Source organism: Mustelus asterias, chromosome 1 (genome assembly GCF_964213995.1).
Source record: "Mustelus asterias chromosome 1, sMusAst1.hap1.1, whole genome shotgun sequence".
Classification (NCBI taxonomy): Eukaryota; Metazoa; Chordata; class Chondrichthyes; order Carcharhiniformes; family Triakidae; genus Mustelus; species Mustelus asterias.
The window spans coordinates 77,504,244-77,530,653 of NC_135801.1; the positions used below are offsets into that span (position 1 = coordinate 77,504,244).

General features: G+C 42.7%; 1 protein-coding gene across 1 annotated transcript in view; it reads left to right on the top strand.

The window, feature by feature from the left end:
- Window positions 1-26,410, top strand: part of fras1 (Fraser extracellular matrix complex subunit 1) — a 469,072-nt gene that overhangs the window by 249,405 nt on the left and 193,257 nt on the right. Inside the window, exons 19-27 of the mRNA XM_078235603.1 lie at window positions 33-173; window positions 3,617-3,760; window positions 4,773-4,925; window positions 5,043-5,189; window positions 8,254-8,400; window positions 15,223-15,363; window positions 17,698-17,838; window positions 21,645-21,788; window positions 24,193-24,463. Of these exons, the coding sequence (XP_078091729.1) occupies window positions 33-173; window positions 3,617-3,760; window positions 4,773-4,925; window positions 5,043-5,189; window positions 8,254-8,400; window positions 15,223-15,363; window positions 17,698-17,838; window positions 21,645-21,788; window positions 24,193-24,463 (1,429 nt within the window). The remainder of the gene's footprint in view (window positions 1-32; window positions 174-3,616; window positions 3,761-4,772; window positions 4,926-5,042; window positions 5,190-8,253; window positions 8,401-15,222; window positions 15,364-17,697; window positions 17,839-21,644; window positions 21,789-24,192; window positions 24,464-26,410) is intronic.

Here is a 26,410-nt window from a genome sequence, read left to right on the forward strand (position 1 = left end):
TTGCATGTGATTTCTGATATCTTTGCATACAGAGTGCCACTCCACGTGCGCAAGCTGTACAGAGAGCAGTCCGCAGAATTGCACAGCCTGTTCTCCACCAAGAGTCCTTTATGAAAGCAAATGTCTGCATACGTGTCCTGAAGGATTCTACAGTCAAGACAATGTCTGTTATTGTACGTCTGCTTCTTTTGCACGGCCACTATTTCAATTTCCACTCTCATGTTTCCCTTGTGTATTTTGTAGCAGTATCCAGTCTTATAAATTAATAGATGTATTCTTGATTTTTAAACTGTCAGTTTACGAATGGTCAATCCTGTGATTCATGATAAGGGTATTGTTCCCTTGGAGCAAAGCATGCATTGATCAATGACAGCTGGCAAAGATTAATGAAGGGTAGATCATGTCTAACTAATCTAGTTGTAAAATTGATGAGGTAATTGGCACGGTAGACAGGGGAATGCCTAAGGCTGTTGTCTATGTGGACTTCCAGAAGGCATTTGATATGTTTCAACACCAAAATTATTAGCAAAAGTATGGGTATATAGAGTTGGAGATGACATATGCCATGGTTTGATAATTGTTTGCAAGATGGGAGAGAGCACATTTGGAATGTTCTGTATTTGACAGAATGTGACAAGTGGTGTTGGCCAGGGATCTATATTGAGGCTTCAGCATTTCACCACAGATATAAATGACTTGGAATATGTAATAGAAGGTTCTATATCCATGTTTGCATAGGACACTAAGTTAGGATGCACTGTATGTTGTATAGCTAAGAACCCGAATTTACAAAAGGACATTGGAAGACTACATAAGTGTGCAAAATTATAGCAAATGAAGTTCACGTGAAGCTATCCATTTTGGATCCAAGAAAGACAAATCGGAAATTTTTGTTTCAAGAGCTCGGGTGAAGCAAATAATTTACGTGTCTATGAACACAAATCACTGAGGGGTGATCAGGAGGGGTACAAAAAATAGTTTAAAAGGCCGATGAAGGGCGCTGACACGATGTCACACTGGCATTATTTGCAACAGCTCCATATAAATATGAATCTGACATCTTCATCTCTGAGGAGGAGTTTGAAGGTGAGGGCTCAGGCAGCCAGCACTCCGCAGGATGTTCACTGCTCAGGGGTCACCAGAGAGGATGCAGGGACACAGATAAGTGCAACTTGGGGCAGGGGTGGGGGTCCCACAATCGCCAAATCAGGGGGAGGGGTCCACACGGGTCACTTTGCAGGCCTTACCTTCCCTGCATTTTGGGGTGCCTCTTGCCTTTTAAGGGTTTGTGAAGGCTGGTATGCAGGTAGTGCTTCCCTTTTCCTCCTTCGTGGGTTCCTATCCATATCACAGCTGAGTGAGTGTTTGGGGCTGGCCAGAAGATGGGAGGGCTTGAAAACAAGAGGCTCAGCACTGGGGGAGGCTGAGAGTTACCCAGATGGGGTCCCATGAGAGGCATGGCTATCAGTGCAAAGTAAAGGAATCAGGAATGGGCTGCCTTTCCCCTCACGTGGCCTGAAGGGCCTCGGGCTCAGTAGAGGATGACTGCAGTGTGATTGGAACCCACACTCGAGCAGCAGTTGAGGACAAAGAGGAGAGGCTACCCATGAGGCCAAAATGAATTGTCAGAGTTGCTTGTGTCTAATGGTAGATCTCAATGGCTCATGGAAAGCTGCTCAGTTCTGTATCTCGTGTGACCTGGGAGAAAGAGTGCCCTCTGGGAATGTGCTGGATATGCTAATTGTGGCCTCATGATTCAGCAGTGCCTTGTCTGCCACAAGAGGAAGACACTTGGCTGAATCGCCACCCCAGCCTACCCTCACTAGTGATTAGGCTATTAAATAGTGTGCAGCCAAAAAAACACTGCCGTTTAGCAGAAGTCAACTTTTAACCCTTTCAAGCCAATGTTCCAGGTATTGAGCTAACATTTCCAGAAAGGTTGCACCATTGCACAGATAACACTGATGTGTCCCCCATTATGTAAGGTCTGATGATGATGACTTGGGAGCTGCGGGAATGCGGATGTTTGGTGCCATTGAGACCCTGGTGGTGGGCCCATGCACCTCATCCTGCTGGAGTTAATAGGGATCTGTTTGGAGGTGTGTCAGAGAGGAGGGTGTGAGGGATGGCGTTGAGACACCTACTGAGTGTGCTGCCATTGGGTGGTCATCCCAGATGAATGTAGGGAGGTGGGTCGGGATTCCAACATAAAAACATACATAGAAAATAGAAGCAGGAGTCGGCTATTCAGCCCTTCAAGCTTGCTCTGCCATTAATTATAATCATGACTGATCATCAAATTTAATACTCTGATCCTGCCTTCCCCCCATATTCCTTGATCCCTTTTGCCCTAAGAGCTGTTACCTAATTCCTTCTTGAAATCACAATGTTTTTCCTCAACTACTTCTGTGGCCATGAATACCACAGATTCACCACTCTCTGGGTGAAGAAATTTCTCCTCACCTCAGTCCTAAAAGGTTTACCCCTTATCCTCAAACCATGACCTCTAGTTCTGGACTCCCTCACCATCTGAATATTCTTTCTGAATCTCCCCTGTCTCATCCTATTAAAATTTTATAAGTTTCTATGCGATCTCCTCTCACTCTTCTAAACTCCAATGAATATAATCCTAACAGATTTATTCTCTCCTTATATGAGAGAGCTGCCTCCGAAGAATCAGCCTGGTAAACCTTTGCTGCACTCCCTCTATAGCAAGGACATTCTTCCTCAGATAAGGACACCAAAACTGCACACAATACTGCAGGTGTGGCCTCACCAGTGCCCTATACAATTGCAGCAAAACATTCCTATTCCTATACTCAAATCCTCTCGCTATGAAGGCCAACATACCATTTGCCTCCTTTATTGCCTGCTGTATCTGGGCGTTTACTTTTAGTGACTGATGCATGAGGACACCAAGGTCTTGCTGAGACCTCTCTCAATTTACAGCCATTCAGATAACCTGCCTTCCTATTTTTTCTTCCCAAGTGGATAACTTCACATTTATCCACATTATACTGCATTGCCATGCATTTGCCCCATCACTGGGCCTGTCCAAATCACGTTGAAGCATCTCTACATCCTCCTAACAGCTCACCCTCCCATCCAACTTGCAAATTTGGAGATAATACCTTTAATTCCCTCTTCCAAATCATTAATATATAAACTGAACAGTTGGGGTCCGAGCACAGATCTTTGTGGCACCCCACTAGTCACTGCCTGCCAATCAGGGAAAAAAAAACATTTATGCCAACATTAAGAATTCTATACTGTTCTTCCCATCCACTGGGTACATTTACACTATAGTGAACAATAATTAGCACTTGCTGGAATGTCTGTTATAATATTCATTCCACAAACCAGTTAATAATGCTATTGGATAAATAAATGCAGGAAAGCGAATAAATGCAGATATCAGATCCAGAGAGCATATTTTATAAAAATTTGAATACTTTTGTATGGTGGGGTTAAATCAAGGCCAGAAGATAACATTCCTGCAAAGATTTACATTTTCAAAATAAACGTTGTGTATTTATTTATATAGAATCAGCAATTTAATAAAACTTCCCAATGCACTTAATAATTAAACTATCTTAAACTTTCTCTTCCTTTATAGCATGTCATCCTTTCTGCAAGCAGTGTAATGGCCCTTCAGACTCGGATTGTTTGGCATGTCATCCTCATGCTACATTGCTGAATGGATACTGCAGAACCAGCTGCCAAGAGGGGCAATACTTGAATCAAGTTGGATACTGTGTAGGTAAGTGAGCAGGTTAACTATGCACCATGATTTACAAAGCATTAATTAACTGTGGAACAAAACAGAAACCCCAACTGGAAGTGACTTGTAAAGCTACATTATGAACTAGAATCTAACAAACAAAAATGTCTGTATTGAAATCAAGCTGTGGTTAGCTTTTCCAGCGTGGTTGAGGTGAGACAATGCTTTCCCACAATGCTTTCAGGATCAGGATTATAACTCCGCAGGATCAGAATGGATCCTTTCTACAATTGTTAGGAGAGAGACAGCATCTCTCCTGCTGTAATCTCAACGTAGGAAGGTTGGCCTTCAAGTCTGAGGATCTCCTGGTGCAGGCTATAAGGGGGAGGTGAGTGTTGAACCCAGTGGATGGGGAGAGCAGTACAAAATTCTGAATGTCTATACCTTTTTAACTGTACAGACTAATACTAATTTAACATGATCCATAAGCTTGGAATCAGGTTCACAATGGCTTCATTTGATCCAGTTTTGGTTACTTTATTTTACAAAGTCAAAAACATCTATCGGAGCATGGAAATAGAAAAGTAGACCATAAAACTCAATGAATTTCAAATTTAGAACGGTTTTTTCCAACTTCAGCTGCTCAGAGGAACTGCTTGCAGTGTGAAAACTGATCGTTCAACAAATATTTTTTATAAATATCTGATGCATGGCCCGTCCACTTGCATTGTGGTAAAATGCTAAGGTTAATCTGAATCTTGCCCCCATCTCCCACAAACTGAGGAGCTGCCCTTGTGGCAGCATGAATGGCATTGGTACCAATCTGACATGTAAATACACCTGCTTTGAGAAAGTTGTCTGTGTAAGGGGAATTTTAATCAGGTGCTCAACCCCCAAAAAAGCAGAATCTCAGAGTCTATGTTTATAGATGTCTAATTAAAAAGGAGTTTAGTGATTTCAAAAAATCAATGTTTAAATTATTGCCAATTCCTCTAGGCTGATAGTTTACTATTACCATCAAAATCAATTTTGTTTTTGCCTTTTGTTTCAGATTGCCACCCTCAGTGTAAGCACTGTACAGCTGACCTTAAAGATACAGGTAGTGTCTGTCTTTACTGTAAGGATCCCCGTGAGCTGTTGCTCGGAGACGGTTGCATTTCTCATTGTCCCACCGGATATTTCATGAGCAGAGGCACTTGCAAAAGTAAGCAGTGGGGCGGGGTACATACAATGAAACAGTATTCCGTAGTTTTTTAAAAATTCTTCCTTAGATTGGAATAAACTTGCTGATAAATTCATGTCTTCTCTTTACTTCTTCCAGGATGCTATTCATCATGTAAAACATGCAGTACGGAAGGTGCTTATGGTTGCACTGCTTGTGCAGCCAACTTGGTTCTGGCCAATACTGGCATATGTGTTGCTGCCTGTCCCCCAGCTTTCTACAGTGACAACAAACAGATCTGCCAGCGTATGTATCTCAGGGCTGCAACCATTATATTTGCTACACCAACTCAGTGCTGGAATTTCTACTTCAAGTGTAATTTACAACTTCACAGTAAAGCACCTTGGCCACCAGTATCGCATATTGCAAATTTGACTATCAGGACCTGTGTTGGAATTGTAATTGAAAAAATACTTTGTGTGTGATGTGCAGCTTCTGATCTCGGGCAATGTTTAAAATAAAACAGACAATTTCCTTATAGAATTTTAAAATTTCAGGTCTCATATCTAAATTGTAAGTGCAGATAAATTTTTGCATATTACTAGTAATTGGCAACAGTTTCAGCTGAAATATTTCTCTTCCAACATAAAAGCAAAATACTGCGGATGCTGGAATCTGAAACAAAAACAGAAAATGCCCTTTGTCATCTAGACTCAAAACGTTGGGTGGAATTTTACCAGCACGTCCGCCCGAGGTTCGTACAATCCTGCCCGAAGCCAATGGAGAATGCCGTTGTCCGAGCCTCGCCCGCCCTCAGAATTGGGGCGGTCGTGCCGGTAAAATTCTGGCACTATTCTCTCCCTACAGATGCTGTCAGACCTGCTGAGATTTTCCAGCATTTTCTGCTTTTGTTTCTCTTCCAGTGTTGTTTTTTCTCTTGTCCTCTTTTTGAAATGTGTTGATTTATGCTCGTAAACAACTTCTTGAGTGTCAGGAGCCCCCAGTACTGTTGGTAAGTGGCAACTTTTGTTTCAGGCATTAGCATAGATAATATAGACATTTAACTTGAGCATGGAAGGCATCATAGTCAAATCATATCCTATTTTCACCTGACTTCTATATTTAAGGGATTACTTATTGACCTTTATTTCGAGGGAACATCTATCTCTCTAGTTGCTGGAATAGGCCCTGGTTGGGATTGTGGTCGGTGCAGATGTGATGGGCCGAATGGCCTCCTTCTGTACTGTCGGGATTCTGAGTCATGAAATGGTGACTGGAGCTACTTTGCAGAGAGTCCATCCATTCTATGTAGTGTCAGGACCTCTGCGGTTACAGATCCATACTTGGGGCTACAGAAACCTTGGCCCATTTCAACAATACAAACTAGACAGAAGGAGGCAGTCATGGTTTCCCACGACATTTTCCTAAGAATTACTCGCTGAGCATCACAGGACGCCAAGGACTATCCCCAGATCGCCACTAATTAGAGCGTCTACAGATGTGTGGGGGCTATGAAAGAAACAATGGTCAGTGATCAGTTTTAATCTTAAATCCCCTAGGTTGAATATCTGAAGGTAATTAAGTTCTCCTGGCTGTTGATCTTGGAGGCCTGTCAATTAATTCTTCTGCAACACTGGGCCCTCGGGCATTGCCTGAGGTGCCCTAGACTATTGTATTAGTCGAGGCCAGAAAATTATCAAGGTCTGGACTAGGAAGGAGTAGTGCACATTTGGTGTGCGATTCTGTCCAATACTGGGGGAAGGAAGATTTACTCTATACATTTTAAAGGAGGCACTCTTGGATAATGGTCAGAAATGGGAACTGTTTGTTGATTTCCTGTTCCATAATTTAGGGGAGCTAACGCCAATTTCTAACACAGTCCTGTTTTTGCCAACTTTTTCTCATTTTCTCAGTGTTGGTTTTTGGTAGAATACAGTTCTGTAGATGCCAGTTGGCTGCTCATACCTGGCATGTTTTCATGCGTGTATGCCTTGATACTTCATATCACCTGGCACTACTCCAGGTGAATTTACTTGGAGATGTAATAGCCAGGTCTGATTATGTACTGACCTGATGTATACACACACATATTTTTAACATAAACTACTGGATAAGAATCAACAGCAGCAACTGTGGCAAATGTTCCCCTATCTTAATGGGTATTGCGGTCAATTGTAACATATTGACCTCTGTCATCTGAAAATATTGACACATTCTGACACTTTCCCTGACTTCTGAAAGATGGTGCCAATTCATGCTCTGTTAGTATCCTACATCAAAGATACAATAAGCCAAAAAATACAGAAATCTATCAGTGAACAAGAGAAATGTGTTGCCTTGTAAACACCCTGCGTCTAAGCATTTAACTTTCATGTTTTAGAGACCTTAGTTTTAAGTCTTTGGTGCACATTTGTGATTTTAATGTTGCAGTTTTGTAAATCAACCAAAACTCAAATTTAAAAGACTATTTACAACAATAACCTATTGAGAACGTTACCTTACAATGAACAGAATATTGCTGATGTATTTTGTACTTTAACCATCTCAATTTTAAATCATAGAATGGTTACAGCAAATAAGGAGGCCATTTATTCTGTTGTGATATGCTGCATTGGCAACAGAAGTGCCACTTTATGTAATAGTTTAGATTTCTGATAGCTATTGTTTTCATTTGCATTTTCACCAGTGATTCCTGAAATAATTCTGGCATTTCAGAGTTCATAAAATCCCGACAGTACAGAAGGTGGTCATTCGGCCCATCAAGTCTGCACTGACAACAATCCCACCCAGGCCCTATCTTCGTAACCCCACATATTTGTCCTGCTAATCCTCCCGAAACTAGGGTTAATTTAGCATAGCGAATCAACCTAACCCGCACATCTTTGGACTGTGGGAGGAAACCGGAGCTCCTAGAGGAAACTCACACAGACATGGGGAGAAAGTGCAAACTCCATACAGACAGTGACCCAAGCCAGGAATCGAACCCGGGTCCCTGGCGCTGTGATGCAGCAGTGTTAACCACTGTGCCACCCAGTTCTGAAACATTTAGAATTCTTTCTCACTCAGTTAAAGTCCATTTTCATCCAAGTGCAGCACGTTTTGCCTGTTGTAATAATTTTTCTGTTAAAGCCTAATCGCTCGTTTAGTTGAATCCCAGTTCTCCTGTTTTATGAATAGGATTTACTTAAACATTTGCAAGCATAAATTAGCAACCATATGACAAATGAAAGTTATTAACCATGCAACAGGGAGAAAGTTAATCTAATGCTTTGAACAAAATAATTAATTTTCACACAAGATGGATTCTATGATGTTATGGTCTCTTTGTAGGGGAAAATCTTTCAATAGATTATTTGTTTGTGTCTCCTAGCCTGCAGCAGCCAGTGTTTGACCTGTGAGTCTGAGTCAGCCTGCTTGTCCTGTAAAGACCCCAGTAAAGTTTTGCTGTTTGGAGAATGTCAGTATGAGGCCTGTGCCCAGCAGTACTACATTGATTACGCTGCAGGAACTTGCCGAGGTAAGACAGACAGATAATGCAGCTTCTCTCCCAGTATTTAGTTTACATTTAAAAAAAATTAATTTGGCTGAGTTTAAAAGTCTGAAAAGACCTCCTCATCCAAACATGTTGGTGGTGTATTTGTGAATATTTTGATGATTCAAGAAGGCAGTTAACTTCATGTCAAGTGTTCTGATGTACTATTGTCAATAGGAGGAATTCAAGAGAAAGTCTGTTAATATAAAGTTGCAGAGTGCTATGTGCCTAACAGCTTCTATCAAAAACAATTTGAAAAATGTACTTGAGTATCAAAATGCCATGTTGAACATTCAAGTGAGAACATTGCTAAGCGGATAAATTGTCAGCTGGGATTCCAGCAATTCTGTCATTTCAGACTATCTTCAGGCTTTGTGAAATAGCATTCCTGATTTGTTGGAAGTGCCCTGGTGGTTTAGACCAAAGACTGCTTATCTGACACACAGCACAACAGTGGATTGTGGCAACAAGATCATAAAAAAATCCCTTCAGCTAAATGCAGGAGAGGGTGCAAATAAATTAGAATGTTAACTGCCAAACCTGTTGGTTCTTAAATGGCAGAGAAATGCTTCATGTGATTTAGGAGTAACACTCCTGAAAATGACCTTCTTCATGAAATTCTTTTTGATTTTGACTGGAATTTACTTTGAAAGAAAATGCTAAACTTAATGCTCTTTAATGTTAATGAAAACATCAGAATTTATCCTTGAATGTCTAAAATATAATTGCAACTCTGATTTGCATAGTAGTGTACAGTGATGTTATTTTGGTGATGATATGTGTAACGCATCTTGCCCTTGATGTTAGATGACATGGCTCTGAACATACTGTTGTGTTCATTCATTATTTATTGTTTGGTTGTATTTTGTTTTACCACCAGTGTCTTAGTTATTGATCTTACCTTGCCTTTTATTTGTTTCTGTTTTCACAATTCCAAAGTAGTACATAGGGTGGAATTTGCCTGTCCCACCCACCAGAATGGTAATATCCCACGCCACATTCAACTTTTGGAACCTCATTAATTAGGCACGGATAAATTCCTTTTGCCCCCTCTGGCAGGCCAGCAGCTGATTCATTTGCCTGCCATCAATTGGCAGGTTTGAAGGTCGTGGCGTCATATTTAAATACCAGTCCAGCACACTTTCTCCAGCCCACCTGTGCTCTTAAAACTGTCAGCAACCAGGTGCAAAAGGGGAAGGAAAGGAGAAGGTCCCACCAGCTTTCAGCGTGGGGCCTTTATTTGGCGGTGCAGGCTAGCCAGCATGTGCTCTATCCCAACGACGGCTCAAAGACGCACAACAACTTCACCTTTCTGGCCCGGGAGGCCATTGCCCTGGAGATCAGCATGGCCACCACCCACCCACAAAGTGTAATCCAGTGCAGGAAGCATATTGAATGATCTTCTCTGCTCCGCCAAGGTAAGTCCTTTTGGATCCTTCCACTACCAAACACTCAGCACGGCATCATGCACTCAAACAGCTACTCTACTCACAGATCTCTCACAATCAGCTGCGGGAGAAACATCAACAATTACTCTTTCAACAAGACTTTCATAACCCCACCATCCCATCTGTCTTGTTGCTGAAGCTCCCATCTCTGTCCCTTCTGGGCAGGACTCACCTGCGACTCTGATCACATCTCTTTCTTTTGTCTCCAAACAGATCAAACTTACGCAGTACAAGTGTGGGCGAGCCTAGACCGGGGGGAGGGACGGCAGAGATACTCGCCGTCACCGAATTTGAGGAGGCTGCTGCCGAGCTCACCAGCAAGGACCGGGATCGCTTCTGTGGTGACACAACAAGCTAATATGGATCGCAGCTCCATTACTACATCCAATCCTGCAACTCACACTGAGTGCTATGTAGTCTGAATCAGCTTCAGCTCATCCACTGAAACTGTCCTTTTGTCTTTTGCAGACACTGACCAGTTGCCAGCCCAGCAGCTCACCGAGATCCCGAAGCATGTTTGAGGATGAGGGGACTCGGGAACAATTGTCATGGCGCTCACTCGCATGCTGCACCAGTGTAGAGACAAACATATCAGTGGGGTATAGCTCGAGGTTAGACTGGGGGTCACATTCTGGAGAAGCCTCACAGATATGCCCCCATTGTACTTGGAGGCAGGGACAGTCCAGGTCTTCAACACATGATGGAGGAGTCCCTCTGCATTCAATATGGATATTGTGGCTCCAACATGGGAATGCCTCAAGTCCACCACAGGAAGATAAACAAACCACCATGGACACTTTGGTCCTGCAGATTTGCGCTCAGCCATACACTCCATGGCCACACGCTCTGGTGGGCACCATCAGGATGTAGACCACATGGGGATGAGGCACCTTGACCTCTCTCCAGGTGCCCCATTTCCTGCAGGAGTCATGCTGGGACCCTCTGGCACCCACAGGGAGGCTTGGTGTCAGCCAGACAACCCGGGGGTCTCCACTCAGGATACTCGTGCAACTGCCCTGAGTCCACTCTGCCTGTGCCTACACCATCTCCAGCGACTCCTGATGAGGGTGCCTGTGCCCCTGAGCAAGAGACATTTATGAGGCTGGGCCGCTCCAAGGCTCAGGTCTCCAGAGGACGTTCACCAATATCATCACAGGCATCAGGACGTAGCAGTCAGCAGGCTGCCTCCACTCCGGCTGTGGATATCGGGGCTGCACCAAGGTGCATAAACCCAGCAACCATTCCTGCAAAGTCTCTGACCCTTTAAAATCCCAGTTACCTGGGAATGACTGAGGATGTAGGAATCCTGGCAACTCAGAGGGAACTGTACACAAATTAGCAGAGATGCTTTTGATGGTCACACGCCAGCTGCATGTTGACGGAATGGAAGCCTTTGTGGTTGATAAACTTCAAAGGCTGCTGCCAGGGAGCCCATATAACCACATGGGTGCAGTTTGTTGCTCCCTATACTCTTGGGAATCCAGAAATAGCTGTGAAACCGATGAATTCCTTAGCCAGGCTTTACTTGCCCAGAGCAAAGTTATCATCATGTTATCTGTGAAGGTAGTGGTCACTTCCTGAATGCACCAATGTTTTGCTGACTGTGAAATGCAGCACAGGTCCCCAGTTGCTCTCTGGATAGGTTCAGAGGCAAAGAACTTGAGTGCTAACATCACCGTCAGTGCCACTGGCAGGGGGAAGCCTCCAAACCCACAGGGTGTCAGGTCTTCTCGGTGCATGTGGCATGTGTGGCAGACCATTGGACAGTTGCAGCCTTGCCCTGCACTGCCTCTCACTCATTTATAGAAAGGAGACATGTGGATGATAGACTCTTGGTGTTACCAGTCATGTCCACTGCCTGGGTCTCTATAGTTCCAGTTTCCAAAGACGACAATGGACAACAGTAAACTGCAGCCCTGAACTTTTAAATGTTCATGTAAACCTTCCCTAATGATGCCACACTAAAAACCCCTACCCCATAATTTGCATTGTGCATTCCTCCCTTTCCAGCAACACATGTGCTATCCCTTAGACTCCCTTGTTTATCTGCATTTCATGCAGCCTCATCCATCTCCTTGCCCCTCTGCCTGCCAGCTTGAACCTTGCACAGCCTTCCTTCCACAATTCACCTCTAGTGATTGCCCTTGGTGACCCCTTTCTTTACACAGCCCTCCTTCAACATCCTCACCACCCCCCCCCCCCCCCCCCCCCCCGTGCCTCACCTCGCCCTCCAGCCCTGATTAGGCGGCATGGTGGCAAAGTGGTTAGCACTGCTGCCTCACAGTACCAGGGACCCAGGTTCGACTTCCGGCTTGAGCCACTGTCTGTGCGGAGTCTGCAATTCTCCCTGTGTCTGCGTGGCTTTCCTCCAGTTTCCTCCCACAGACCGAAAGATGTGCTGGTTAGGTGCATTGGCCATGCTAAATTCTTCTTCAGTGTACCCAAACAGGTGCTGGAGTGTGGTGACTAGGGGATTTTCACAGTAACTTCATTGCAGTGTTAATGTAAGCCTACTTGTGACTAATAAATAAATTAAGGTTAAACTTCAGATCTTTGTTGCAGTGGCTGCATGAGTCCTGCAGCACAGTGCTGTCCAGATAGACACTGGCATGTGGCACTGAGGGGGAGCAGACCCCTGTACTCCCCAGCCCCAGATGCAATACTGAACTGAGACAGTGACACACGAGGGTCCATGGGTCCTGCAGCACAGTGCTGTCCAAATAGACACTATTTTGTGGTACCTGGAGGGAGGAGACCCCTGTACTCCCCAGTCTAAGGCGCTGTACTGAACCGAGACAATAATACAGGAGGTTCCATGGGTCAAGTAGCATGGTGTTGTCCATGAAGACCAGCTTGGCATGGAGATGGAGAGCAGGATCCAGTCTGCCCCAGCAGAATGATGTACAATACATCAGGAGTAGTTTGTTGCACTCACCTCTTAAGTGTCTGGTGAACTGAGAACCGTCCTGTGCACGCCACTCTTTAGCAATCGGGTTTGATGTCACATAATTTCTGCTGGTCTGGCACAAGTTTGGAAGCTGGGCTGCTATTTTAACGAGCGTTCATAGGATGAAAATGATGTTCACACCACCTGCCAGTGGGATGACCGACCCACCATTGGGAGAATTGCAATGTGATTTTATGCTGACGAGTTTCTGACTTTCTGGCTCCCAACAGATTCTCCACGCCCGCCTGTCTCCAAGTGCACCACAGGCGGGTTGGGAGAATTCTGCCCATAATCTCCAACTGAAACTTGTATATTTATCCCACCATTTTCAGACTGGAACTCTCTCCATGGTTAATAAGCTTAGAACAAAACTCTTAGCAGAAACAGCAGATGAAGAATAGTGAATCTAAAGTGAACTGACTTGTGTTATAGCATACAATGTCTCCACACATTTTCACAATCATATTTTCAAGTTTCTACTCTCTGCAGGCAGTGACATTTCACCATGTTGATCTATCATTCTTAAACTGCAAGTCTGAACCACCTTGGATAGTAATATTTAAAAATACTTTGAAAGCCAAATGAGTCCTTGGCTTTGCTTCACATATCATCCTCATTTATTCCACCACTTTTTCCAACTGCTCAAAAGCAGCTTGTATCATCTGAAAAATTGATTGGATTGAACGTGTAACTCATTTTAAATTCACCACCTTGGGCATTTGGGTTTCATATCCACTTTATCACAGATATGAGTGCCATCTTGAAAATTTCCTCTCATAGTATCCAAAGCTTCCTGCCAGGAGTGTGATTTATTAAGCTCAGTTTGATGGTGTCAGTTTAAATTTAGAAGCAGTCTTCACACTATACAGAGTGGCAGTGAATTCCTCCAGGGATTCTCCCATTGAACCTATGTAACTTCGTTGGAAGAACCCTGGATAAAATAACATGTGCAGTATTTGCACCATTTTTTCAGGGTTTCTTCAGCTCATCTGTCAAAGTTACCAAGGAGAAACTCTATGGAAGTTCACTTGTAATTTTTTGTTTAACAGTTTCCTCCTCGGCACGGTGGCACAGTGGTTAGCACTGCTGCCTCACAGCGCCAGGGACCTGGGTTCAATTCCAGCCTTGGGTCACTTTCTGCGTGGAGTTTGCACATTCTCCCCGTGTCTGCGTGGGTTTCCTTGGGGTGCTCCGGTTTCCTCCCATAGTCCAAAGATGTGCGGGTTAGGTTGATTGGCCATGCTAAATTGACCCTCAGTGTCAGGGGATGAGCAGAGTAAATATGTGGTGTTAAGGGGATAGGGCCTGGGTGGGATTGTGGTCGGTGCAGACTTGATGGGCCGAATGACCTCTTTCTGCACTGTAGGGATTCTATGGATTCTATGATCCTTATTTCTTCACTTATGACACTGCACTTGAAACAGTCCACCTGTATCTGCTCAAAATGCTCATTTTTCAGGTGAGTCTTAACAAGTTTTTTGATGAGGGTGAGGTACCATTGTCAAGTACAGTGATGTCCTTGTCTTTGTTTATGTACATTCCTATTGTCCAATTGTGTTATTGGACAGAAATAAGGAACAGGACTTGTGTTTTCTCTTTCAGTTCAATTGCAGTGCCTCAACTGCCATTGCAACTGAGATCAGCTGACTCCATTGACAACAATTTAACTTGGGACTTGTATGGTCTTTGTGATCAAGTGTCAGAGGGGAATATTATATGTTGAAGCTTTTGTATGCATATTTGACATCCCCTTTCAGAGCTGAGTTGAACTGAAGCTACCATGGCGCTGTGTATCTTAATTGCCAGAGTAATTAGATTCCAATGGCCTTCATGGCTGAAGTATATGCAAACAGTGCGGCCTTTTGATTAGTACCTTGAGTCAGTCTGAATGTTTGTGCAAGCAGGGTAAAATATAGATTTGTCCAAGATATGCCAGTTGTGAAACCATCTCTGGCAATTATTTTAATTATGCCCCTTTAATATTGCAAAAGTAATGAACAAAATGGTCCTTCAGTGTTGGCTTACTGTCCTGATTCTGTGGAAATTACAGTTTGCATTGCAGGGTGTTTTACAGCAACTGGAAGGACCATTACAAGTTTTTTTTTGTTCTAATTGTGATTTATTGTTTTGCTAAAAGCCACCATAATTTCTACATTGACTGCTGTATGAGGGCAAATTTATTTTTATGGCATATCTAGGTCAGCTTACTAGCAGCCAGAAAATATATACTGCTGTAATCAATGGTGTTATTATCTGTGTTGTCATCAAGGTTGGCATCCTCTTCTTGCGGTAGGCTTCTAATCATTCAGAGACTAGATAGATAAACATCAAATGTTTATTCCACTTGTTTTATTATCACATATTGTATGTCAAACTGCTATCTTTAAAGAAATTAACAATTTTTTTTAACAGAATGTGACTGGAGCTGTAATGCTTGCAAGGGGCCACTCAAAACAGACTGCCTGCAGTGCATGGATGGTTATGTATTGCAAGAGGGCTCCTGTGTAGAGCAATGTGCAACAGGCTTCTACAAAGTGGGGGAAGAATGCATACGTGAGTTCATTGCAGTATGTTACATACATCTACTTTGTCAATGCCTTTTATCATCTGATATACCTCAATTAGATCTCCTCTCATTCTTCGAAACTGGAGAGTATAGGCCTGAACTGCTCAATCTCTCTTCATAAGACAAATTCCTCATCTCTGGAATCAATCTAGTGAACCTCCTCTGAACTGCCTCTAACGCTACTACATACTTCCTCAAATAAGGGGACCAGAACTGTATGCAGTACTCCGGGTGCACTCTCACCAGTGCCTTGGATCGTTGCAGCATTTCCTTACTATTATGCTCTATTCCGTTAGCAATAAATGCCAAAATTCCTTCTGCTTTCCTTATTGCCTGCTATACCTGCATACCAGTTTTCTGTGACTCACATAGATGTATGAAAGGGCATTAGCAGAAAAGATTCTGGTCCAAAATAATGTTCCTTCTCCTTTGTAACCGATTACAAGGATTGATTTATCATTTGCTGAGGTCGCAGACATATACCATTGGTAATCAGCTCTTATCTTTATTTTATCATAGTTGGTAAATGAAATTGGCTATCACAGCACTAGGGACCCAGGTTTGGGGCTTGAGTAACTGCCTGTGGGGAGTTTACATATTCTCTCATGTCTGTGAGGGTTTCCTCCAGGTGCTTCGGGTTCCCTCCAGGTGTGTTAGATCCTCCCACAGTCCAAACATGTGCAGCTTAGGTGAATTGGCCACATTAAGTTGCCCCTTAATGTCCAAAGATGTGTAGGTTGGGTGAATTAGCCATGGTTAAATGCGTGGGGTTACAGGGATAGGATGGAGGGACAGGCCAGGGTGGTATGCTGTTTTGGAGAGTCAGTACACACTTAAGGGGACAAATGGCCTCTGCGCTGTTGTGATTCTATGATCAATACACAAGATGTACTTATTTATAAGCAAGTTTGTTGTTGCACAATTTTGGTCCAAAAATCCATCAATTGTGTGGTAATTTAATATTTGTAGCACTCATGTGGATCTGACAAAATCCACCTTCCATGAATGTGTAGTATGTAGGATTTAATATGGAGCGGTGGGGTTGAGAACCTATGGGACTGATAGGAACCATGGAAGGGGGAGGGGATTCAGAGGCCTGGGAGGAGGCTTCAAAGCAGTGATGGGCAACCTGGCCTGCATGAGTGGGCCGTGTGAGTGGCCTTCCTTCATCTCAGTGAACTATGAATAAGATTAAATACATTTAATACACGCTATATATTTTAAAACGAGTCATAGAAAATGCTTCGACAATGATATGTTAATAGAACTGTTGTCAACCTCAAATGGGAAAAACAAAATAAATATTTGTACTTCAAAGTTACAAGAAAAAGTGTAACCTGTCTCATCCACCGGTGTTGCAAACAGGACGATCTCCCAGGATAGGGTAGTTTTGCTAACTGTGCTCGCATACCTAGACTTTGCAGGGCCTTCGCAGTGCTTTCTTTGGATGCAGAGGGAATAGAAGGTTCTCACAGTCATTGTGTGCAATCAGCACGCACCTCACATCATGTGCCCTTGCTTTATGTGCATATCACATTAGTAATTTTGGTAGGAAAGAAACTACTTGGACAGAAACCAGCAGAATCTGGTGAACCTTCCTGTGGGCAATGGCCAACAGAATGCCTGGCACTCGGAACCCTGATGAGCAGCGTGCAGACTGCAGGTTGCCCACCACTACTCCAAAGCCTCTGTGGGAGAGATTTAGGGGATGGGGGGGAAATCAGAGGCCTGGGTGAGGGATTGGATTGGAATCCTTGGGGTTGTGTGGTCAGAGACCTGGGAAGTGTCAGAGGGGATTGGCAGCCATTAGGGGCATGGATGAGGTGCGAGGTGGGATTATATACTCAGGAGGAGGTTTCCCAAGGCAGGTTCAGTGGTAAATTTCAAATTAGGAAAAGCAATGAGGCTTGGTTATAAAATTTAAAATGCCGGACTGCCTCATAGGACAGGGTTGGCTCCACCCCTTCGCCCTGCCTCTGTTAAAATCAGAAATAGGCAGGTTGGGGAAGAATTCAAATTTTTAGCACTTTAACTTCCCATCTGACTGAAATCCAGTCCATTTTTGCATTAAAATTCCCCTCCAAAATCATGAATATTCACCTTATAGGATATTAAAGCTGTTGAGGTTTCCCATAACATTCCTCATGTACATGATAGATTTAGCAGTTTATTTTACTTTCAACACACATCTCTGAAACATTTTCGCTATTCTACTTGTCAACAACACTTATGAAGACACTTAATAAAAACTTTGTACTTAGGAAATGAAGCCAGCTTTATTTTAACTTTAATGAATACTGTTTTAATTATTCATTCTGTAGGATGTAATGAACGCTGTATGAAGTGTAGCAGACCCAGTGTGTGTAGCCAGTGCAAGTCACCTTACCTACTGTTAGAAACACAGTGTGTTCATGACTGTGGGAAAAGATACTACTCCAATCACCATCAACAGAAATGCATAGGTAAGATTTAATGCCTTTTTCTCCAAAGTAAACAAGCAATAATTTATCCTATGCAGAGTCTGTTCACATACTTACAATGAAATGTGTGAAAACATAGGTTATAGCTCTGGAGGCTTTTCGATTTGTAACTGTTGTCCAGTGTGGAATTGAGCTGTATAGATATTAAGGCTCATGGTTTGTGTTGATCATCTAACCTTACTGGGAATTCTACAAATTACATCAGCATAAGGGAGATGAAAACATCAGAGTTATGAGAGGGTGTCAGGCAGCCATGTAATAAAATGGAAAAAAAGGAGCAAGGATAGACCGTTCAGTCTTTCGAGCCTGTCTGACATTCATTGAGATCCTGGCTAATCATCTACCTCAACATTACCTTCCTACACTATCTCTACATCCCTTAATTCCCTCAGTATCCAAAGATCTTTTGATCTGTGTCTTAAATTTACTCAGACTGAGCATCCACAGATATCTGGGGCTAGAGAATTCTGATCAGATTCACGATGCTTTCTATAAATAAATTTCTCCTCGTCCTAGTGCTAAATGGCTGAACACTTCGGGTAGAATTCTCCCATCCTGTGACTAAGTCCCTTGGTGGGCAGGTACGTGGAGTGTTTACCATTACAGAGGCCAATGGGAAAACATGGCAAATCTTCGGGCTCAGACCTCATTAACCGTGTAATGAGGGGTTTTGCGCTGTATTCTGTGGCGGGGCAGGCCCCTGTCATATCCGGGCGCCATATTGAAAGTGCAGCCAACATCACTGACCAATTATTGAGCAAAGAAAATGAATCTCCAGAAAATGAAGATGAACCTCCTGTGAAAGCAGACTGATATGCAGGAACAATCTGAGGCTGGAAGATGGACCTCCTCCAGGACGCTGAATCTGGAAAAACTACCTGTAGATGCTCAGTCTGTACACTGCTGTGGTGTTCCAGGTTCCAGGATTTCTAGCAGCCTCCATCCTGAACTCCGCAGACAGTCCCAGGCATTGTTCAGATGAGTCCTGACATCTGAATGCCACTTTGTGTTTTGCAAGATGAAAATCAGTTTCATGCTGGCCTCCAGTGGTTTTCCCTATCTGCCTTGGTGAGGTGCAGCGGAAGATCCCATGGAAAATTGACAGTGGCGTAAAACTGATTACTGGGTCTCACCGACCATTCTCTCTCTCTCTTCCTTCCAGTTTGGGTTCCACCAGGGTCACTCTGTTCCTGATGTCATTATAGCCTTGGTTCAAACATGGACAAAAGAGCTGAATGCCAGAGGTGAGGTGAGAGTGACTGCCCTTGACATCAAGACAGCACTTGACCGAGTGTAACAGCAAGGAGCCCTAGCAAAACTGGAGTCAATGGGAATCAGGTGGAAAATCCTCCACTGGTTCGTGTCATATCTGGAAGAAAGGATGGTGGTTGGAGGTCAACCATCTAATTTCCAGGACATCAGTGAAAAAGTTCCTCAGAATAATGTCCACTCATCTTCAGCTGCTTCATTAATGACCTTCCTTCCAATATAAGGTCAGAAGTGGGGCTGTTTGTGAACTGCAAATTATTCAACACCATTTGGAATGACTCAGAAACTGAGGCAGTCCAATATCCAGGCTTGGTCCTGACATTGGCAAGTAACATTTCTGCCACACTAGTGTCAGGTAATGACCATCTCCAACAAGAGAGAATCCAACTCTCACCCTATGACATTCATTGGTATTAGCATCTTGAATCTCCTACTGTCAATGTCCTAGCAGTTATAATTAACCAGAAACTCAACTGGACTAGCCATATAAATACTGTGGCTTCCAGAGCAGCCAGAGGCTTGGAATCGCATGGCAAGTAACTCACTTCCTGACTCCTCAAAACCTGTCCACCATCTACAAGGCACAAGTCAGGAGTGTGATGGAACACACCTTACTTGGATGGGTGCAACTCCAGCGAAACTGAAGTAACTGGACACCATCCAGGACAAAGCAGCTCACTTGATTGGTACCCCTTTCACAAACATTCACTCCCTCTACCACTGATGAATAATGGCAGCAGGGTGCCCCATTTTTAGAATGCACTGCAGCAACTCACCAAGGTTCCTTGGGCTGCACCTTCCAAAACCATGACTACTACTGTCTTGAAGGACAAGAACAACAGATACCTGGGAACACCACCACCTGTAAGTTCCTTCCCCAAACGGCTCGCCATCCTGATTTGGAAACATATTGCTGCTCCTTCACTATCACAGAGTCAAAATCCCTCCCGAACAACACTTTTGGGTGAACATACACCACATAGAGTGCAGCAGTTTAAGAAGGCAACTCACAACCATCTTCTCAAGTGTAATTGGCAATCAGGGATGGGCTATAAATGCTGGCTGAGCCAGTGACGCCCACATCCTGTAAATGAATGAAAAAATGTTCTGTGATTCTGACCCCTTGTTTTAGACTCCCCGGCCAAGGGAAACAATTCTTCCAACATTAACCCTGTCAAGCCCCTTAAGAATTAAAATTCTTCTGTGTTTCAATAATATCACCTTTCACTCTTCTAAATTCTAAGGAATAAAGGCCTGTCTACTGAACCTCTTCTCACAGAACAATATTCTCACCCCAAGAATAAGTCTAGTAAACCTTTGTCATACTCCCTCTAAAACAACTATTTCTTACTTAAGGTGTACTTAAGTGTACACCTTACTTCCAGGTGTGTCTCCGTTAAGATGCCAGATATCTGTAGTAAGGCTTCTTTACTCTTGTACTTCAATCCCTTTGTAATGAAGGCTGGCCTTCCTAGTTGTTTACTGTACATGCACGTTATTTGTGTATAAGGACTACACTGGTTCTTTTGAACGAACGTTATTCAGTTTGTCACCATTTCAAAAACATTCCGCTTTCTATTTCCCTCCCAGACTGGATCCTCGCACACTTATCTGGATTTATTCCACATGTCATGTTCTTGTCAACTCACTCAACCTGTTCATATTCCTTTTTAGCCTCTATGTCCTCTTCAACCTTATTTTCTCACCTGCCTCTGTAACGTCAGCAAACTTGGATACATTACGTTCCAGTCCCCTTATCTGATTATAGACAGTAGAGGCAGGAGTACTGATTGTTCCAGAAAACCACAAGTTACAGCCTGCCAATCTGAAAATGATCCATTTATTCCTAGTTTCTGAATTTTGCTCCTTAACAAATCCACAAACTGTTCCATTATGCTACCCCAATCTCATGAGTTTTAATTTGGTGTGATAACCTCTTGTTTGGCACTTTTATCGAATGCTTTTTGCCCGTATTTTCCTGCTAGTTACAACTTAGAAAAACTCTCTCGGGTCAAACACAAGTTCCCTTCCCTTCAAGAAATAATTATCCCCATCCCGTACCTCAGGTCCTCCAGGAGTTGATTGTTTTGTATTTGAATAATTAGAACCCTGGAGAGATGTAGATTACCTGGTAATTATCTTATAGATGAAAACAATTATCTTCTACAGCAAAGTAAGCAGTCGATCAAGTTGGCACTTTGTGTTCACGACTAAATCCATGAGCTCGACACCATGGCTTGGTGCATAAAGTAATAGGACAATAATGTAATTTTCTTGTTATAATAGAAAATACTGGAATGTACTGTATGTTCAAAAATCTGCTCTTCCCAAGTCAATGATAAATTGCCTTGCGATTTATCTAATGTTTGTCCCAAAAGTCCCCACTGATTCATACCTATTACCACTGATTTATTTGGTCTTATATGTTTTGATGCCCTTGACAATATTGTTCATTTATTGTTGCAGGTCTCCTCAGTTTCAACATTTCATTACTTAAATGTATTTCTTTTATCTTGTAGCCTGTTCTGTTGGGTGTTTAGAATGTGACAGCATCTCACAGTGCAAGTTATGTGATAGCACCACCTTCCTGAAGAATGGGCTCTGTGTTCCTGATTGTGGTCCAGGTTACTATGGTAATGTGTACAAGAGGAGAGTATGTGAAGGTAAGAAACTGTAGAAATCAGGGCTGACTCCTCAATGGTGGGAAAAATTCAGCTACAATCCCTGCACTCCTTCATACTCCCATTTAGGTCAGGTGACCTCGCAATCCTGCCAGGTTCATTTGAACAATTTCCATAGCTGCATTGCATTTTCTGGGTATGCAAAGAACATTAAGGTAACGAGCAACAGCAGATCTTGGAGAACTGTTGCGCTAAAACTGATACTGCTTAATGTTGCCTGGAGGTGACTGCGTAGCCTGGGAAATCAGTTCTATTTCCTACACTATAACGGTCAATTGGCAAGGCCCAATGGAAGAACCATGTTGAACAGGATGTCAGGGAGGTAGTTGGCAGTTGGAGTTCTGAGCATAAAGAAATCCTGGATTTTAGAAATTCAGCAACAAGCAGCTGTAAACACAATTCTACAAGCAAAGAATGCAGAAATATCAACACATCCAAACAGTATACGCAGAATGAGTGGACCAGCAAGTAAACATTTGTTGTAGTATCTATTAAGATGCATTTTAATGATTTTCAAGAGCAATCAAGGTCTGTGCATGCTGCCAGCATGGCGTCAAAAATAATCTTCTACTGAATCAGGAGCATGCCTCTTGGGAGCAGAATAGAATCGAAGCACAAGTGTGACATTGGGGAATCAGCCCTGTAACTGCATTTTGTTTCTAGAGTCTGTTGGTTCGATTCACAATAAAAGATAACAGAATACCTGTATAGAGAAAAATAACTAGACCAGATAATCGTATTTTATTCAACTGATTGATTCCGAGGAAGATTTGGAACTGCAGAACTCATTACAGATGCAGTAGACAAAATACAAGAGAATCAGGCCGGGATCCAGGTCGTGATTAGATCTTTTTAGTCTCAAACATCAGGTGGAGAAATATCTGGGTTTCAGATACAATCAGTGTCTGAACTGTTGAGTACAAGACTGCATTTTATATGCAATGAACTGTTTTGTAAATAATTTTGTGATGAGATAGTTGATAATTGAACATCAGCTGCAACATCAATTTTCCTCTCGCACAACCCTCAAAATAATGAGGTGACTTATGCACAAATAACATCTGTGTTTGATTTGTCTGTGAAAGTTCATTGTGAAGTCCATGGAATTCAGTACCTCCCAAAACCTGAGAGTGATTTGAAGTACTTTACAACCAATGAATTATATTCACTGTTGTAATATAGGAAACATAACAGCCATTTTGTGCAGAGTAAGATCCCAAACCCGGCCCTGCATTAATGACCAAATCATGTGTTTTAAAAACATTTGGCTGAAGGACAAATGTTGTCCAGGCTGTTGAAGAGTACTCCCCTCCTCTTCTTTGAATAGTGCCAAGGGATTGTTTGCATCCACCTTCATTTTAACATCTTTTCTGAAATGTGACACTATCATAACGGCACTGAGTGTCAGCCTAGGTTTTGTGCTGGAGTGGAAGTTGAGACAACAACTATCTGACTTGGAGGTAGCCAGGGTGGCAAGTGGGCTCTAAATGTTATGTTGCAAGTTTAAAGTTAAGCAGTTTGAAGCATGTATAAGGTAGTGGGAGTTTGCCTTGTCAGAAATAGTTTTGGCACAAGATGAAACTGCTAAAACTCCCCATTGCAAACCTCTCTGTTGTATGAATGTCATTAAATCCACTATTGTTATCACATCTGTGGGATGCTTCAAGATATTTAGTTCTGCTTTTTACTAAAGCAAGCATGAGTTACATTTTAAATTTTGAAAGAAGCCTACAGATTAGCCTTTCACCACTGGATTTAAATGCAGCTCAGACAATGGGATAAAAGTTCTCTTGGTTTTTCTAATTATCAGGGTGTTATTCAAAATGAGTTTGAGCTGTCTGAATCTAGTTCCTATTTCTATTGGGCATGGGCCTTCAGCACTAAACCTCTTCTGATGAGGTGCTGACTGGTAATGTTACTTGGACAGGCCTGAATTTGGCATTGGGATATATAAAACAAGTCTCATCCTAACACAGTGGTTCTGAAACTGGGATCTGCAAAGCCTTATAGAGTTTCCAAATATCCGCAAAATAATTGAGTGGCAGCTGGAGGTGGGTTTGGTGTGAAAGGGTGGAGCACAGCGTGGCTCCCACATGTGCATGTACAGTGGTTGTTATCTCACGTAGGAGGGGAGTGGAGATGGAATAATGCTAATAGCATGATGATCGCAAGGTGATCCCGCATATACCACATCTGGTGGTGGCTGCCAAAAGAGCTCAACCTACTTCAGGAGAACAGGAATGAGGTGGGAGGCCCCTCTGCCCAATGTTTCTTGATTTTCATCCTCTGTACATGTATTGCTAGATTTCAGGGTGGTGTAACAAAAGAACACGCAGTGCTAACGTTTTCAGTGAACCAAACTGAAGAAATATTTTTATCTTTACAGTCAATATTTATGCACCAGTCCTTCATGCAAGCAGTTCTGTAAATGTGGACATCGGTGGAAGCCAGGCACTGAACACTACTTTTGTGAGCGTATATGATGCCGACACCCCCATTGAAAATCTCATTCTCCACATCGTCAACCCTCCTACCAATGGGAAGTTGATTAAAATGGAAAAAGGGAATCAAATCCATCTTCAGAAAGGAGACTCATTCACCATGCAAGAGTTGAGGAAGCATAACATCCTTTTTATTCATGACAAAGAAAAATCAAGGTAAATATTTTTGCAGAAGCCGATCTCTTCAATGTTGACTGCATATTCTGACCTTCTGCTACTGGTATTAATTACTAAGACCAGCATACACTGTTCCTGTTAGTTTACAACTGTTTTTATAAAAACAATGTCTGAAGAACTTTTTAAACTCACATAAATGCCAAAACACATGGTTATATACGGTGTGATTTGAAATTTGCATGCTGAAACTAATTAGACTGCCTCTGTAATAGAAATGAGATGCATCAAAAATAATTTCAGGAAAATCTTTGTAGGATAATCAATGTCATGGGGTTCTTGTAATACAGCATTAATAATGTGTGTGAGAACAGAAAATATTGTATAAAATGGAGTCGGAAGTTTTCAGGTCAGCAAGTTATTGTTCATCAAAATCAGAAGTGTGTAAACTATCTTCTCATGATGGTATATGCAGCTTAGCAAATCCTGCAAAAGAATAATGTTAGTCAGCAATATTGACCATGGGTCCTCATAGATAAACTCTGATCTTGATTCAAGATGGCGCCAGAGCATGACGACCTCTTGCGAGCTGTCCCCAGCATTCCCTGTAATTCTATCTTCTACTCTTGTTCTATGCTTTTAAAACTCTACTCTAACTCTTACAGACTACATTTTGCGCCTTCTCCGTTCCTTCTCCCCTATGTACTCTATGAACGGTATGTTTTGTCTATATAGCGTGAAAGAAACAATGCTTTTCACTCTATACCAATACATGTAACAATAATAAGTCCAATCAAATGTATCTGTTCATTCAGCATCCCAGTTGTGCTAACGTTTGAGAATTAAACTCCTGACGAGAGATCCACGTACCACCCACTATTATATTTCCAACGTTTTAGGGGCAACTCCATTTGAGTTATGATGGGAAACCAAGAGATTCACTTTGTAGTATCACAAGTTTTGGAAAAATCACTTTGGAATGCTGATTCAATATAAATCCCAATGACCCCAATTTTGCTCTGGTAACGATGGCATAACTGTCAACATTCAATGTGATTCAGCCACTGAAAATGACAACTTTTGAACTCTGTACATAATTAGATTAACACAAATCCAAAAGTTTCTGTCAGTGATTCTATACTTCTCCAGAGAGTGTATTGTTGAAGTATAACTCCCTCACCCCCTCCTCTTCCTCTGCCCCATACTGCAGTAATGGAAATCAGTAGAATTATTGAGAACTTCCAATCTTACAGCAGATTATCTAGTCATCATCACATTGCTGTTTGTGGGATTTTGCTGAGCATAGATTAGCTGCTTCATTTCCTACATTACAGCAGTGGCTAGAATCTTATGTTTTCATTGGTAGTGAGCTTGGAGGCAGAATAGGCTTTTACTTGGGTAGGATGGTGGCATACAGGAACCTTTCCACCAACCGATGTTCGCCAGCATTAAGTTCTGGGCAGATAGGCTCATGGTTGACCTTACTGCCCCACTGCCAAAAAGGTCCATAACTGATCAATTATTGATCGCTTTAAGAACCTTAAATCCAGCTGCAGGAGGACCTGTTGCTATGCGATGTGCAAAACACACTAGCTTGTCACTTTCTGGAGGAAATCTCTAGTCAAAGGCAGTCAGTGCCTTATCAAAGAACTGGATCTCAGGAAGATGGCGGGGGGGGACTGATGATTGCTGAGAGCAAACTCTTTGCCTTGCTGACTCCTTACACTCTTTTCTCTGCAAAAACCCGCCACCCACCCTGGGTCAACTTCCATCCTCTGGGTCTTGATTCCAGATGATTCTGCCTCTGGCCTTACCACTGCCTGATTGGTGTGTGGTTTGGCAGGCCTTCTGAAAACAGGCAGTGCTGGTCTCTCGCCTGCTTACCAGCCAGCAGGCGAGAGACACAGCATCTCAACAAGACTCTGCCTCGAGGATATACTGTACAACCAATATAATATTGGTTTTGAAATACTTTGAGACGCCCAGTGG